We start from the raw sequence: 16,406 nt of genomic DNA, 5'->3' as shown, positions 1-16,406 counted from the left end.
GCTTTAAAGTAACGGGTGAGAATGAAAACTTTCTGTCACTTACGTGAATACTTATTTGTTGTCAGTAAATGCCGGGATCTCTTGCTTTACCTAGAAACTGCTTAAAGGATGAGGGAGGAAGCCTCCCATCCAGCCGTGGTTTAGGTTTGCCTGCAACCTAAGGGTTACTAAATCACGTAGACTGTTTTGGAGTGGGACCTTCACAGGAGTCTGGCACGGTTCTTGGAGGCACCTTCCCGGCAGAGGAAGCAAGCGTGAGCAGAGGCAGGGAAGCCTAAAAGTGTGGATTAACGCTGTGCCAGAGGCTGAAGACAACAACAGGAGGCTGAAGAAGGAGGCTTGTTTATGTTTCACCTGCATCCTCCCAACACCCTGGTTCAGTAACCCTCGGTAGAAGACTGATGACTACCAGAGAAGAGGAAGTAGAAAGCATAAAGGACTTTTTTTTTTTTTTTAAAGGGTTGAGCAGAACAAAGCCATAGCTACTGTTTTAGGCCAAAAAGGAAATTGGGGTGGTTCACATGACATTTGATTTCAGTTTGTCTGTGGTTTTCATGTGAGAATACAAATGTAGTTTAAAATATTTCAACTTTCTCTTTAGCCACTTCAGTGACCCTAAACTTTCAGATAATCTTGTAAATTCATAAATTCAGACCATGTTGAGATTAAAACTGCAAAGATGATTGAAACACTTGGTTAATTTATTGACAATCAGAAAGATTTTGTATGAAAGTTAAAGAATGGTTAGCATAATAAAGTAAAAATAAAAATCAGCCTTCTGGTAATTTAACCAAACTTTGTTGACATATGGTGTGAATGTAACACTTGTAATCCATTCAAAAGAGAAAAAAAAGAATTATGGATTATTGTAAGACCCACATCATTTAAAAATGTGGTACAATTTAAACTTGTTTAATGACATTTGTTTTTGTCTTATTGTGAGGACCGATTTCCTAAATTGATGGGGGGGGATTTAAAGGGTAATTATCACCCTCCCCTTTTCTGGAATTATATTAAAATGACACTATTTAAAATGTAACAAGTTATTTAAATTGTAATTCAGTTGTTTGAAAACTACTAAGGAAAAATCTGGGTGTACTTTCCTTAATCATTTGTAAAAACCTTTAGAGAAAAAGATTCACAAAATTATAAGCCGCCAACCTGTTTTGAAACAGTAATTTAAGCAAAAGAGTAACTGAAAAAACCTTTTGCTAAGTTAGTTTACCATTGTCTAGTTTATAGTTTGTTTGTAGTAAAGAATATAAAACCTCAGAAAGTATTTTTATTGATTACCAAGCATTTAAGACTGTTTCTCCATTTCTCACCGGATGTTATATGTAAATAGGTGTCTGTAGTTGAATATATGATCTGTATAATGTGACAGTAACATCATAATCTCATAAATAAAATTATATAAATACTATGAATAACTGGGACTATATGTATGATTCTAAATTTTGTTCAGTTAAATTGTCATATTTAGGATTTCACAGCTTGAGTTCTATTAAGCTGTCTTGATTACTTTAAAAAAAATCACATCTTGATTCCAGTCTTTTGACACAATTAATTAGGACAGACATAAAAAAAAAGTTCGCAATCCCATCCAAGGTATACATAAGCAGTCCTTACTCTTGTATATGTAAAATTCTAATCTGTTTAAGGTACATAAAATCAGCTATTTTTTGGTCTGAATTTAAAGCTTCTCCTTATTCCAGTAGAAAGTGCAAATGTTTTTGTGTGCTTTGTTTACTAATAGTACTGTCTTTGGTAAAATATGTGTTAAAATTTAGATAATTTATTTTTATTTACAGTTTTAAAAATTATTATTTTTTAAATTGGAATATAGTTGATTTATAGTATTGTTTTAGTTTCATGTGTACAGCATAGTGACTGGGTTTTTTTTGCAGATTATATTCCATTATATGTTGTTACAAGATACTGGATATAATTCCTTGTGCTGTACAGTAAATCCTTGTTGCTTATCTATTTTATATATAGTCTATTGAGTTTTCTTCAGTATCGTTCTGCTACATCATGTAATAGGAAGTACATGAAGAAATTGTATTTGCAGACCCACTGCTTATCACCTTTGTAGTGTAAATTTCAAGAGAACTCTTTTGAGTAAGGAGGAAAAATCAGTGTATGACACAATCTTTAATGATAAAACTGGATGCTGAAACTGATAGGTAAAGAAAATGCTTTTTTTTTTTTTGCATAAAAAACTAAACAAACAGGAAGGCTGCTTCAGAAATGCAGTACGTGAAAGGCTGCTTCAGAAATGCAGTACGTGCAAATGTCAAGATAACAGTATTATAAAGGAATTAGGGTGATATATGATAGACATAGAGTGAAGGGAATGAACTAGTGAAATGACTGGGGAGGAATCAGAGGATGAGTCATAATTAGGAACATCTTGGGTGTGTGTAGTATCTTTCTTAAATGTAATTTGAGGGACTCAGAATTTCCTTTTATTCCATCTTTCCCTCAACTGTGTTTTCTGCAAATGATTGTGTTTGTAGACATACAACCCAAATAATTGCATGGAGTATACGTATGGTAAAAAGTTATTTGTTTGGTTCATATTTAAATGGGCATCCTATAATTTTTATTTTTAAATATGGCAGTCTTAGTTCTGGGATAATTTGGCCCTGTCATATATTTTTAACTTAGTTTCTCTACTTTTTTTCATCCTGGAAGTTATATTTTTTTTCAAGACTGATTCCTCCACTCCATACCCCAACAGCAGTGGATTCTCTAGCAGTAGAATCTCTTTGCCAAATTTTTTTACATCTCTTATTTAGTTTATGGTGCATACATCAGTCAAGTACTCTTCTGTACATCCCTTATTTGGATTCTTAAAGCCCAGATGAGAGGGTAAGTCTGATATATTGGAGTAAACCTGGACTTCAGTCCATGATGGACCTGGGTTGGTTTTTTATTCTAGTTCTGCCCCTCTGTGATTTGAAAATGGGTCTAACTATGCAGAGTCTTAATAGGAGCAAATGAGGTAATAAATGCCCGTAAATGTTAGTTTTCTTCTGTAATGGAGCTGTTTTGGGACTCAGAACTCTAATAAATAGGTACTACTAGGCACATTTGGCACTTAATATTGTTTAAGTATCCTGACAATTATAGAATTTTATGAGACCTTAAGTTTTCATAAAAATAGGCTAAACCAGATGCTAGATAGAAAATATATCTTTTAAGAATATGTAAGAATTCCCATTTACTTGTAAATAAGTTGAAGTAGTTCTGTATATATTTAAACTAGGGGAGTAGAAGTTGACAGTGATCTTTGGAGGCCATCTCCTTGGTCCACTTAAATGATAGCATTCTGAAGAAAAAAGTAAATGAAAAATTGTTTAGTAAATAAACCACATGTCCTTTTGGTAATTTGATTGATATAACTTACCTATCCTTTGTCTGATTTCTTCTGCACCTTCTGTGTTAGTCTCCTTCTGATCTTACGGGAAGAGGCTTGAGTTTTCTTTGTCCTTTTGTTAATTGGGTATAATAATATCATCTATGTAGGAAATGGTATCTCTAAATTTTTATCATAATTGGGAAGAAATGGAAAAAACTCACCTGTGTCTTGAGGTGAAGAAAGAGCAGCATAATTCAGTTGGGTTCCTAGGTTTGAGGAAAGAATCATAGGTCTTTTCTTTTTCTCTAAAGTGAGTAGAGGTGATATTTGTAAAAGTATATATTGTTAGCTCCATTTGCTCCTTTAAGTCTTAGGCAGTCTATTATCTAGTACTTCAGTGAACGAGATGCAGTCTCTAGTCAGTTACTTAAAACTGTGGTGTGTCACATTGGCATGCTGTCTTGTAAGAAATGTTACTGATGGTAGTTATAATAACTAAGTTTGTAAAAAGTGTATTTTAAATAAATCAGTGTAATTGAAGGCTGTCTCTATAATAGTACTTTTTTTTCTCTTGCTTGCCTTTGGGTAAACTTTTGAGAGAGGGAGAGAGTTAACAGGTGGTCAGAATTCCTGCACCTAGTTTATCCAACACCTGGCTCATCCTTGTACATGAATTTTGAGATTGCTTCGCTAGATATGTGTCTTGTTGTTTCCACCTCTTTATGTTTTAGGGCAGTAGTTCTTAACCAGGAGTGTGTTCAAATTGCTTGGAAGGTTTTTTTCCCAAACAGGTCCGAGCTTTAGATTGATTTCTATTTCTGTTCAGCAGATCTCAGGTGCAGTCAAGGTATGTATTTTTTGAAAAAGCTACCTAGATGATTCTGATATATAGTCCCAATATGAACTCTGTTCTAAGAATTTTGTTGGATCCAAATAAGATCCAACAAGATGCATTATTTTCTTAAACTAAGTTGCATTTATTTTAGCTCATTTGCTGTATCAGTTACTGTGACTTTATCCCCAGCTATTTTTATGCTTGTTGTTCTGTTAAATTTGATATCCTCTCCCCACCAGGATCCCAGCTGTCATATTTGCTAATATCATTCATAATTTCTTTTTCTTATAACTTTATATAATTTTGAACTTTAGTTTTATCAACTGTGAAATGGGATAATATTTGCTGTCCTGTTTTTATGAGATTGAAGTTAAGAGGATCAAATGAGAAGTGTCTAATTACTGTAATTAACATTTTTTTCAGTGTTCAACTAATGCTGGTTCCCACTGCTACCTGTAAGGTTTTAGTTAATAATCTGCCTGTCTGACAATTGATCATCCATTTTTAACTTTTATTTCAGTATACTTTCTTTTTTTTAATGTACTTTCTTTTTTTAATCTTAAAAAATCAAGTAACACTCTTTCTTGCCTAAGTGCCAATAAAAACATAAATATATCTTGCAAACATTTTGGCTATATTTCAAATATTATTCTAGTCTGCATTAGCATTTTACAATACTGTTAAAAATTTAGGGGTCAATCCCAGCTTTGCATAATATTGGTTAAAGAAAAGTATAGTGATCTACTTGCTTAGAACCAGTTTTGAAGACATTTCTATTGAGATAATCTTAGTTAAGAGTACTCATTTTCTCTACAATTCCCTAATTTATGTTTTACTGTCTTCCACTCCATAAATGATTGCATTTCACCACTTTTTATCTTCAGGAAGGGTAGCACTTTAAAACAGGGTACTGAGGAAGGAAGTCACTGATAAACTGTACAGAGGCATGATATTATAAATGATTTATAAGTGGGAAGCTTTTTTAAGTTATGAACATAGATAAAGAAATTAGAATATGAATAGATATGAGGAGTATGAAGACATAGTGATTTTAGCATTTACAAACAACTTTTTTCCTAGTCAGTTCAGTTCAGTTGCTCAGTAGTGTCTGACTCTTTGCGACCCCATGAACTGCAGCACACCAGGCCTCCCTGTCCATCACCAACTCCCAGAGTTTACTCAAACTCATGTCCATTGAGGCGGTGATGCCATCAATCATCTTACCCTCTGTCGCCCCCTTCTCCTCCAGCCTTCAATCTTTCCCAGCATCAGGGTCTTTTCAAATGAGTCAGCTCTTCGCATCAAGCGGCCAAATTATTGGAGTTTCAGCTTCACAATCAGTCCTTCCAATGAACACTCAGGACTGATCTCCTTTAGGATGGACTGGTTGGATCTCCTTGCAGTCCAAGGGACTCTCAAGAGTCTTCTCCAACACCACAGTTCAAAAGCATCAATTCTGTGGCGCTCAGCTTTCTTTATAGTCCAATTGTCACATCCATACATGACCACTGGAAAAGCCATAGCCTTGACTAGACAGACCTTTGCTGGCAAAGTAGTGTCTCTGCTTTTTAATATGCTGTCTAGGTTGGTCATAACTTTCCTTCCAAGGAGCAAGTGTCTTTTAATTTCAGGGCTGCACTCACCATCTGCAGTGATTTTGGAGCCCCCAAAAATAAAGTCAGCCACTGATTCCACTGTTTCCCCATCTATTTGCCATGAAATGATGGGACCGGATGCCATGATCTTAGTTTTCTGAATGTTGAGCTTTAAGCCAGCTTTTTCACTCTCCTCTTTCACTTTCATCAAGAGGCTCTTTAGTTCTTCACTTTCTGCCATAAGGGTGGTGTCATCTGCATATCTGAGGTTATTGATATTTCTCCCAGCAATCTTGATTCCAGCTTGTGCTTCTTCCAGCCCAGTGTTTCTCATGATGTACTCTGCATATATTTTTCCTAGTAGTAGAACCTAATAAGGAAAATCCAAATAATTATTAATATAGTCCTTCAATGTTTGCGTTATTTACACAAACAAAAAAAGATTTCCAGATTTTCAGTCATTCACTCCACAGATATGCAAGACACTGATGAGTAAGACACAATTCCTGCCTTTAGGTAGCGTGAAGAAATAAAACAAATAGCTTTTTTTTTTTGAGAAGAAATAAAACAGTAAGTCTTCCCTCACAGTTATTTGCAGTAATTGCCATAAACAAAATGCTGCAGTAGTTTAGAGCAGGAGATTATTTCCTGCTAGGGGAATGAAGAATATTACTGTAGACTGATTGTCAGACTTTTTGCTATTAAAGAGCTTCTGCAATAGAAAGAAGAGAGTTCAGGGGTTTTAAAAGTACTTGATATTATATGATAACTAATATATGTCATTCTTAGTATTCAAACATCTTTTAAAAATGTTTTATTTAATCTTTCAACAACTGCTTTTCTGTTCTCTTGTCCACAAACTTTTTTCTTAAACACACTTTCTAGTTTAAGGAAGTGTTGTGTAACCAATGAAAAATATTTGAACGCTCACTTTAAGCCTAGCACTTCTATTCACACTCCTCCCTTAAAAGTTAGCCGCTTACCATTAATGATGTCATTCTGTATCAACTTCCCACTAAGACACCTTTAAATAAGCAGTGGGCAGGGATTTATTTGACCTTTAGTTCAACCACATAGATGATTTAAGATATTGCTTAAAAAATACTGTTGAGTATTTTGAACTTCAAGTACAAAAGAAAATGTACTTTCTTTTAAATACTCCTACAAGGATATGTAAGTATGTGAAATATTTGAAATTGAAATGTGAATTTTATTATTTGAAATATATGAGGATATATATAAGGATGTGAAATTGTTTTGTCTTTTTTAAAATTAATTTTTATTGGAGCATAGTTGATTTACAATGTTGTGTAACTTTCTCCTGTACAGCAAAGTGAATCATATATATATATATACACATACATAAATATATATATATATATATATATATGTACACACACACACACATATATCCACTCTTATTAGATTCTTTTCTCATATGGTCATTACAGAGTATTGAATATGTTCCCTGTGCCATACAGTAGGTTCTTATTGGTTATCTGTTTAGATGTCAATCGCAGTCTCCTGATTTATCCCTCCCAAGGATGTGAAATTGAAATACTCATCTGTATGCCTTACATTTTTCAGTAAAATTGAAATGCGTATTATGAATTTGATTAGCTTAAAGTCACTTTTCTCTGGCTCCTTGTGTTTAGAGTAAACAAATAGATAGTAAATTCAAGCACAAAGAGTCTAAACCAAACAATAGAATTAAAGATACCGGTAATACTTTACTTAGAAAATATGGAGCCAGCAATGATTCTTTACTTTCTGTTAACCCTAATGTTCATTCGGTCACCAAGTACTGTCAGTTTTGTCTTGTAAATAATCCTTGATTCCTGTTACCACTACCAAATTTCACATATACCCTCATCATTGCCCACATTGCTCTAACAGCTTCTAAACTGATCACCTTGCTTTCTCTTTTTTCAGTCTGTCCACTGCCACCAGAATTCTTACTCTAAAATGTCAATCCGATCATGTGATTCCCCTGCATAAAACCATTAATTGATTTTCTGTCACTCAGAGTGAAATCCCAATCCCCAGATGTACTCTGGTTCTGGTTTTCTTTCTAAGGCTAAAAGTGTATCTCAGCTCCAATTGGAGCTGTCGTGTGATTCTTTAGCTCTTTTTTTCTGTGCCACCACCTTTGAACACCCTCCTCCCTTTCCCTTGAAATGCCTGCCTTTCTTCCTTCCTCCTCCTAACTCCCCACCCAGTATTTCAGTAACTTTTATTTTCCTTGACATAGATAGGCTTTCCTGACTCTTTTGCTCTTATTATCATTTTATGCAGAATTTTGTTAGCATAAACAAAATTTTGTTTTTGTTCCTTCCTCTATAGTCTAATAATTTGTGTTGTTTGCCACACTGTTCTGTAAGATCCTTGAAAGTAGCAGTTGTTATACTGTCATGGTATCACTATAAGTTACTGCTTTCAATAAAGCATCTAGAATAAGAATAGACCATTTATTGAATATTTGGTATATGCCTGACACTTGGTAAGAAACTAACACTTGTTATCCCTGATCTTCACAACACCCTATGTGATAGGTGTTATCGTTATTATGTCCATTTTATAGAGGAGGAAACTTAAGAGATATAATATTTTCAGTGTCTTCAAAGTTAGGAAGTGGCTGAGTAGGACTCAAAAGGCCCCATACTGCACTGATAAGACCCACTCTGTTACCCTTTCTGAAGATTTGTTTGCATCCTAACAGAGGATAAGCCTTTAGTTAAATAAATGGATATCTAATTGTGGGAATTAGAAATCACTAAACTGATTGAGGGAGGGGGTTTTTTGGGGGTTGTGGTTTTTGATTTGGGGTTTTTTCATGGAAGACATCTTTATACCCCTGAAGTAAAGATACATTGCTAATATCCTACTTGTAAGCACACTGGTGTGCTTTATTTAACTGTCATTTCCATGATTTGGATAATAAGAGGGTATAAAGGTACATATGTTTTAGACAACTTTATTGGCATATAACTAATGTACACTGTTTAGAGTATGCAGTTTGATAACTTTTGACATATTTATACAATTTTGAGATCACCACAGTCAAGTAATTAACATGTCTGTTGTCCTCCAGAGTTCCTCATACACTCCACACCCCTATGCTTAGGCAACCAGTGATCTGCTTTCTTTCATTATAGATTAGTTTACATATTCTAGAGTTTTATATAAATAGAATCATAACACATAAAATTATGTGCACTTTTGTTTTGACTTCTTTCACTCAGCATATTTAGATATTCATCCACATTGTTGCGTGTGTCAGTAGTTCATTCTAAAGGTATATTTTGAATTACATTCATTACAGAAAGTAAATAATTATTTTCCTCTATTGTGGCTTATACTTTAGAGGGACTGACTGAAAATTCTTTTGAACCTAAGTCCCTTCTGGAAGTTGTTTTGATGTAGTATGTGTAAGTCCTTTAAGAGTCCAGCGGAGATATAAAAAAAACTTAACATTTCCTTCTGCAAGGATTTAAATACATTTTTATTTTCAATGAACAGTCTTTTAGTCCACTGTTAAGATAAGTCTAATGTAAAATCAAGCAAAGTCAGTTTTGGAATATAATATTGTACTTCTGAAGACTATCTTCTTGACCCTTCTGGGAGAATTTTGGGGGAAAACCCTTCTGCTTGGTCTCATGTAAGTGGGTATCTCTGAAGTGGTTATCACAGAACTTCATGGTAGCATTAGTAACAGATATTAAATGATAAAGTGCTAACCAGTAAATATGATTTGAATGACTTGTGTTTACACAGTAAGGGAGTACAATTTGAATGAGAGAAGAGTGTCTTCACCACCCAGTCTTGGATAATTGCATTTCAACCTTGTTATTTAGTAGAGAGGGAACATTTTTTAGACTACTGTTTTCTAAAAAACAAAATGGATAAAATCCATTATTATTTTGATTATAATCTCACTCTTCCCCCTTTTAAAATTTCCAGGTGGGTTTAACCCATGTATAGAGATAATTGAGCAACCCAGGCAAAGGGGAATGCGATTTAGATACAAATGTGAAGGGCGATCAGCAGGCAGCATTCCAGGGGAGCACAGCACAGACAACAACAGAACATACCCATCCATCCAGGTAACAGAATACTCCTGTGTGTGTGTATGTCTCTTAGTTGCTTCATATTTTAGCCAAAGCAGTTACGTTCAAGATCCAGCTTCTTCACAGTGATCTCCACCAGCTTTTCTTTTTTTTCCCCTTTTTTCTTTTTAATTAATCCGTAGTGGATAGAATGCTTGGGTCATTTCTTAAGTACAGTATGGACTCTTCATTCCTGCAGATAATTATACTTGTGTGTTACTCTAAGTGATTCCCAGTGGTTAGTGTGCACTGGCAGCTTTTGGATGATTATCCCTTTCGTGGGACAAAAAGCTAATGAGGAAAAAGCTTTCTCTCCTTCCAGAGGTGGGCAGAATTGTTCTGGAGATTAAAAACATGTATTTGGGAACTGACTTAGAATTATTCCTGCAGTCACTTGGCTAATCTAGGGGCTATGGAAAAAGAAAATGTTTTTGTCTTTTTTCTCCTTACCTTTATTGCCTGTCCCTGATACTCTGGGTTGCCTTGACTGATTTGAAATATTGTCACTTTTTAAATACAGTGTTTTCATGTTAGCATAAAATTTGAAAGTAATTTTGTAATCCAGAATGACTTTGGTAATACACTGTATTTATAAACTATACTATATTTATTTTTTATATTTGTATTTAAATTTCCTTTAATTTTTAATGATTTTTTAATTCTTTAAATGCCAGTTTAAAACCTTAATGGCAGAGTGCATTTTGAAAAGCATTGTTCAATGTTTCATCAGTAGATTTTAAGCCACTGTTTTATAACTACATTATTTACAAAATTTACTCTATTGGACTTTAAGAAAATGCTAAGTTATATAACAAACCAGTAGCAAAATTACATATTGAATTCCAAATTCCAATCTTTTATCACATTTTTTTGTTAGCAATATGGATTTGAGTTATTTAAGTCTTTTTTTTAATATTAAAATGGGAGAGATATTAATAAAAAGTAAATAAGAAAACAATAATCCTTTCCTCTAAGAGCAATTTTTAACTCTTCTCCGTAATTCAGCTTATTCTATATAGTCTCTTAAATATTTCTATGATCTGTATCCTTGCCATTACAACATGTTCTGAACAACTTTGCAGCTTGAGTTCTACATTAGCCTACCTTTCACATTTTTTTTTTGCCTGTACTACACTGCTTGCACGATCTTAGTTCCCCAAGCAGGGATCAAATCTGTGCCCCTTGCAGTGGAAGCTCAGAATCCTAACCACTAGACTGCCAGGGAATTCCCAACCTTACACTCTTAAATTGTTACTTTCTCTTTTATTCAGTAAGGCAATAAATACTTTCTGATTACTGTTCAAATTAAGTTTAAATTCAGAGTTAAGGATTTTAATGCCCTTTTACCTGTGAAGCCACCCATTTTTACTTAACTGCCTTGCTCCCTTGTATGCTGGTTTTTTATGTTTCCTGCTTTGTGCTTACAAATTTGCTAGCTTCCAAAGTAAATATTAACTCCTTCCCACAAGCTCCTCCTTCCTCTCCCATGTTTAACTCTTCTCTTCATTCTCAGTGTTCTGTGTGAAAACTTAATTTCGCAAAACTCAGCTTGATTTATACAGTGAACACTTGGGATATGCTTACTGATTAACAAATATTTTTGTGAAATGAAATGTCATGTATTAAGTTACTTAAGTGATCATATTTATGTACTATCATTTCCATTGTGGCTTAAATATATACTTTGAAGGGATGTTTATGGTATGGCAATGAATATAGCAGCATGGCATTCAGTGATTCAGCATCTTAGAATTTCCTCATCCACTGTGATAATATTTTGGTATACTTTGACTTGTTTTCAAAGGAAAATAAGTGAAATCAGATGATATAACCAGTTGAAATTAGGACACAAAATGATATACCAAGGAACTGAGAGGTAAATTCTTCCCTACTGGTATTCTCTGGAAAGTTTGCAGTTGCCAGTCAGTTGTACTTTATCCAGTGCTAACTATATGATGTAAATTGAACTATTTGATATAAATTCTGATAGTGATGTAAATTTTATAATTCAGTTCTTGGTGAGACATATTTATGGATCACATATTTAATTTCCCCCCTTTTCAGATTTTGAACTATTATGGAAAAGGAAAAGTGAGAATTACATTAGTAACAAAGAATGACCCATATAAACCTCATCCTCATGATTTAGTAGGAAAAGACTGCAGAGATGGCTACTATGAAGCAGAATTTGGGCAAGAACGCAGACCTTTGTTGTAAGTACACAGTCACAGACGTTTTTAGGGATAGTATAAGAATAGGATTCTCCTGTTTCCTGTCTATGTACCTCTGTTACTTTTTGGCAGAATAAACCAATTCCTCACTGCACTTCTATTTACTGTAGTATATATTTGCATCCTCTTACCATTTGCATTAGAACTACCCTTTCATTTTTTATTAGTAGACACAGCCCATGATGGTAACTAAAAGTGAACATAACTAAAAGTGAACATAAACTTATTTTATGCTGCAATTTTCTTTCTTAGTGTGAACAATTTATGAAAGGTTTTCTCTAACTTAAAAATTGTCAGATGTGAAAAAATCACCTGGAAAACTGGAATTTTTATTTGAAAAAGGCAGTATAAAATTAACATACAACAATAGTTTTAAAATTAAAAAATATATATATAGTACTTTGTGTTTGAGGCTGCTGGGTTCATTTTCATCCTATTGGTGAAAGTGTAAATAAATAAAGTCTTTCTGGTATGCACTTTACGTAGCAAAGCCTGAAATTATATGAATGTCTTTTGAACTAGCAATTCTACTTCTAGGAATTTATCTTGAGGAAATAATTTCTAATTAAGCATGTTCAGAAACAGAGCTTTAATGGTGTTCATTGAAGCTTTGTAATGGCAAAAAGTTAGAAGCAATCCAGATTATAAACAGAGGGAGATTAGTTAAACTGGTACCTCCATGCAGTGTACTCCTATGTAGTCTTGAAAATAACATTGCAAAAATGTCTTTGTACAGAAAGATATTCCCAATATTTAGATAAATAAAACAAGGCTTTACAATTAAGTGTGATAAATAATTTAAAAATTTTTTATTTTATGTTGGAGTATCATTGATCAACAATGTTGTGTTAGTTTTTCAAAAGTAAGTGTGTACATATACATGGTAGTTTAAACACTAAGATGTTGATAGCAGTTGTCTCTGCGTAGGAAGAATTGTGGGGTTTTATGTGCTTCTTTTAACTGATGTTTTTTTTATAATTCTTTTTGTAATGAACATGTATTGCTTGTGAGAAAAAAATGAAACTGATTGCAACAGGAAAAGATTAGTAGCCTCCTTAAATACAAGTAGTAACCATTTAGAAAATATACTTTAGTAACAGCACAAAGCATAAACTATCTGGTTATACAAACTTGGCAAGAAATACTTCCTATTTGCATTATTTCACCTCTCAATGGTTTACATTGTAGATTACTCACTTATTGAAACATAATTACTTCTTGTTTTCTGATTTAGTGAGAACAGACTCTTCTGTTTCTTTGGCTGTTCTTTGTCAACCTTAGGTATAGGCAGTTAGATTTTGGGACTACCTTATTTATGTCCAGTGATGCCCAATAATGCCTTTAGGGCAGCCATGAAATTAAAAGACGCTTACTCCTTGGAAGGAAAGTTATGACCAACCTAGGCAGCATATTAAAAAGCAGAGACATTACTTTGTCAACAGAGGTCCATCTAGTGAAGGCTATGGTTTTTCCAGTGGTCATGTATGGATGTGAGAGTTGGACTATAAAGAGGGCTCAGCGCAGAAAAATTGATGCTTTTGAACTGTGGTGTTGGAGAAGACTCTTGAGAGTCCCTTGGACTGCAAGGAGATCCAACCAGTCCATCCTAAGGGAACTCGGTCCTGGGTGTTCATTGGAAGGACTGATGCTAAAGCTGAAACTCCAGTATTTTGGCCACCTGATGCGAAGAGCTGACTCATTTGAAAAGACTCTGATGTTGGGAAAGATTGAAGGCAGGAGGAGAAGGGGACGACAGAGGATGAGATGGTTAGATGGCATCACCGACTCAATGGACATGAGTTTGAGTAAACTCCGGGAGTTGGTGATGGACAGGGAGGCCTGGCGTGCTGCAGTTCATGGGGTCACAAAGAGTCGGACATGACTGAGCAACTGAACTGAACTGAACCTTGCCCCTTAATCCAAAATCCTGTTAAGGATCATACATTGTATTTAGGTGTCATGCTTATTTAGTCTCCTTTAATTTAGAACATTTTCTCAACTTGTGTTGGTCTTTCATGACCTTAACATTTTTGAAGAATATTATTTGTTTTGAAGAATGTTATTCAAAGTGGGTTAGTCTGAGTGGTTGCTCATGATTGTGTTCATGTTAACATGAAATATTTTGGATGAGAAATCTACAGAGGTGATGCTGTATTGTTCTCAAAGTAACACTTCAGGAGATGGTGATACTAGTTTTTTTCCCATTGGTGATATTAATTGGCATTCTGTTATAAAGAAAAACTTATCCATATTCCCCTGCCTCAGTTGAAAAAATACCAGTATAGACTCATGGATTATTTTTTTGACAAATAATTTTGTTTATTTATTTTTGGTTGTGCTGGGTCTTTGTTGCGCACAGGCTTTCTCTATTTGTGAAGAGCAGGGACTACTCTCTAGTTGCGATGTGTGGGCATCTCTTGTTGTGGGGCACAGATTATAAGGTGCACTGGCTTCAGTAGTTGCAGCTCCCTGGGCTCTGGGGCATAGGCGCAGTAGTTGTGGCACACAGGCTTAGTTGCTCCATGGCATATGAGATCCTCCCAGATCAGAGATCCAACCCTTGTCTCCTGCATTGACAGGCAGATTTTGAGCCATCAGGGAAGTCTAGACTTATGGATTCTTATAGTCAATGCATTATAATTGAATGCTAGTCTATTACTAGCATTATTATTCCGATTTTCACGTTGACACAAATTTGACCAACGCAAGCGCCTTCAATGGAGAAGGAAATGGCATCCCACTCCAGTATTCTTGCCTAGAGAATTCCATGGACAGAGGAACCTGGCAGGCTATAGTCCATGGGGTTGCAAAAAGTCAGACAGGACTGAGCGACTAACTAACACACAAACACACACACACACAAGCCCCTTCAAACTGTTTACGCCTGCTCAAGACTGTGAGCTCCATGAGAGGAGGGATTGTATATTCCCATTACTCATCACAGTCTTTGGTACATAGTAGGAACGCCAGAGCTTGTTGAATGACTATGAATGAATGAATAATTGATTCAGATAATCTCTGTGATCTTGGTTTCCTTATGTCAGAATTTATGTGTGAATAGCACTCAAATAGGATTATTCAGATGAAACTATCAAGTAGTGTGTAAATATCTTAAAACAAAGAGTCCTTTAAAATATTTTGTCAAAGAAAAAGTGAGAACCAACCTAAGAATCTTTCAAAGAAGTGGGATACTTTTGAAGAGAAATATGGTTTTAGGGTTCAAGAAAGGATTACAAGTTCAAGATTTATTTTTTAATTATTGGAAGCAGAAGAAGGAAGTGTTAAAGATATTTTAGGTGTTAAAAATCACAAGGGTGGTAAATATGAAAAGCATGAACAATAAGAGAGCAGAGCATAGAGGGGGCAAACACGGCAAGTGACCTCCTGTTGCCAAGGGCCATGTGAAGTTTGAGCAAATAGTAATGTTATGATAACCAAGTTTTGCTTCCTTATTCACACCCACCCAATTTTAATGATGTCATGGGTTTTCCATGTGGGAACAAGTATGACTAGTGGTGGTAGGGGAGTTCCCCCCACCATCATCTGTACTACACATATGCAAATTGGTAATATTTGAGGCTGTTGAGAAATTTTCCATAAGTGACATTTTGAAACTCTGGTTAAATATTATTGTTTTAAATATCTGTCTAATGAAAAAATACATAGTTTGATGCTTTCTTATGATAAACGATTATTATAACTTCATGTGATAAGGCATAAAACATATTCCACTGCTGCTAGTAGTGAAGTCATTTGTAGTCAGAAACCAGATGTCTGTGGAGTGGAGAGGCTGAGGTACACGAGGACTAGAAGGCACTGCAGCCAACTGGAGAACCTTGTGTGAACGGGGCCGCAGGCATTTAGCTCCAGGCAGGTGTTTCTGTGCCAGTCTACTGTTGCCAGATCTTTAAAATATTCAAGAGAAAGCAGGAATGTTTATATGCAGTTACCTGATTTTTAAGTGTTGATAGTCTGCACACATTTAAAAAAACATGTAGTCAGCATTTTTATGAGCTCAGCAAAACTGTACATGTAGGTGTCAGCCTTTGGGCAACTTTTTGTAACTTTTGCTTTATATTATCAAATGTACAGATTTTATTGATTTGATTATGAATTTTTCGGGGAAGTGAATTTTAGCTTTTTGGTGTTGCTTTCCTATTAATCTTTGAATACTTTGATATATTTGATGCCGGAATGTTAGTAAAATATAACTGTAAAACACTGTATATAAAAGTACTGTGGTGTATATTACTTTTCTCTTAACAGTTCTCTTAG

General features: G+C 34.7%; 1 protein-coding gene across 3 annotated transcripts in view; it reads left to right on the top strand.

Annotated features, from left to right (window-relative positions):
* REL (REL proto-oncogene, NF-kB subunit) overlaps positions 1–16,406 on the top strand; it is a 36,485-nt gene that overhangs the window by 888 nt on the left and 19,191 nt on the right. For all 3 annotated transcript variants that reach the window (XM_081593070.1, XM_081593069.1, XM_081593068.1), the window contains exons 2-3: positions 9,755–9,897; positions 11,965–12,113. In XM_081593070.1, the coding sequence (XP_081449196.1) occupies positions 9,755–9,897; positions 11,965–12,113 (292 nt within the window). The remainder of the gene's footprint in view (positions 1–9,754; positions 9,898–11,964; positions 12,114–16,406) is intronic.

This window comes from Giraffa tippelskirchi, chromosome 4 (assembly GCF_054371585.1).
Source record: "Giraffa tippelskirchi isolate mGirTip1 chromosome 4, T2T-mGirTip1v1.2.pri, whole genome shotgun sequence".
Classification (NCBI taxonomy): Eukaryota; Metazoa; Chordata; class Mammalia; order Artiodactyla; family Giraffidae; genus Giraffa; species Giraffa tippelskirchi.
Note: the sequence above shows the minus strand (reverse complement) of the source record. Positions and strands in the feature narration are given on the sequence as shown.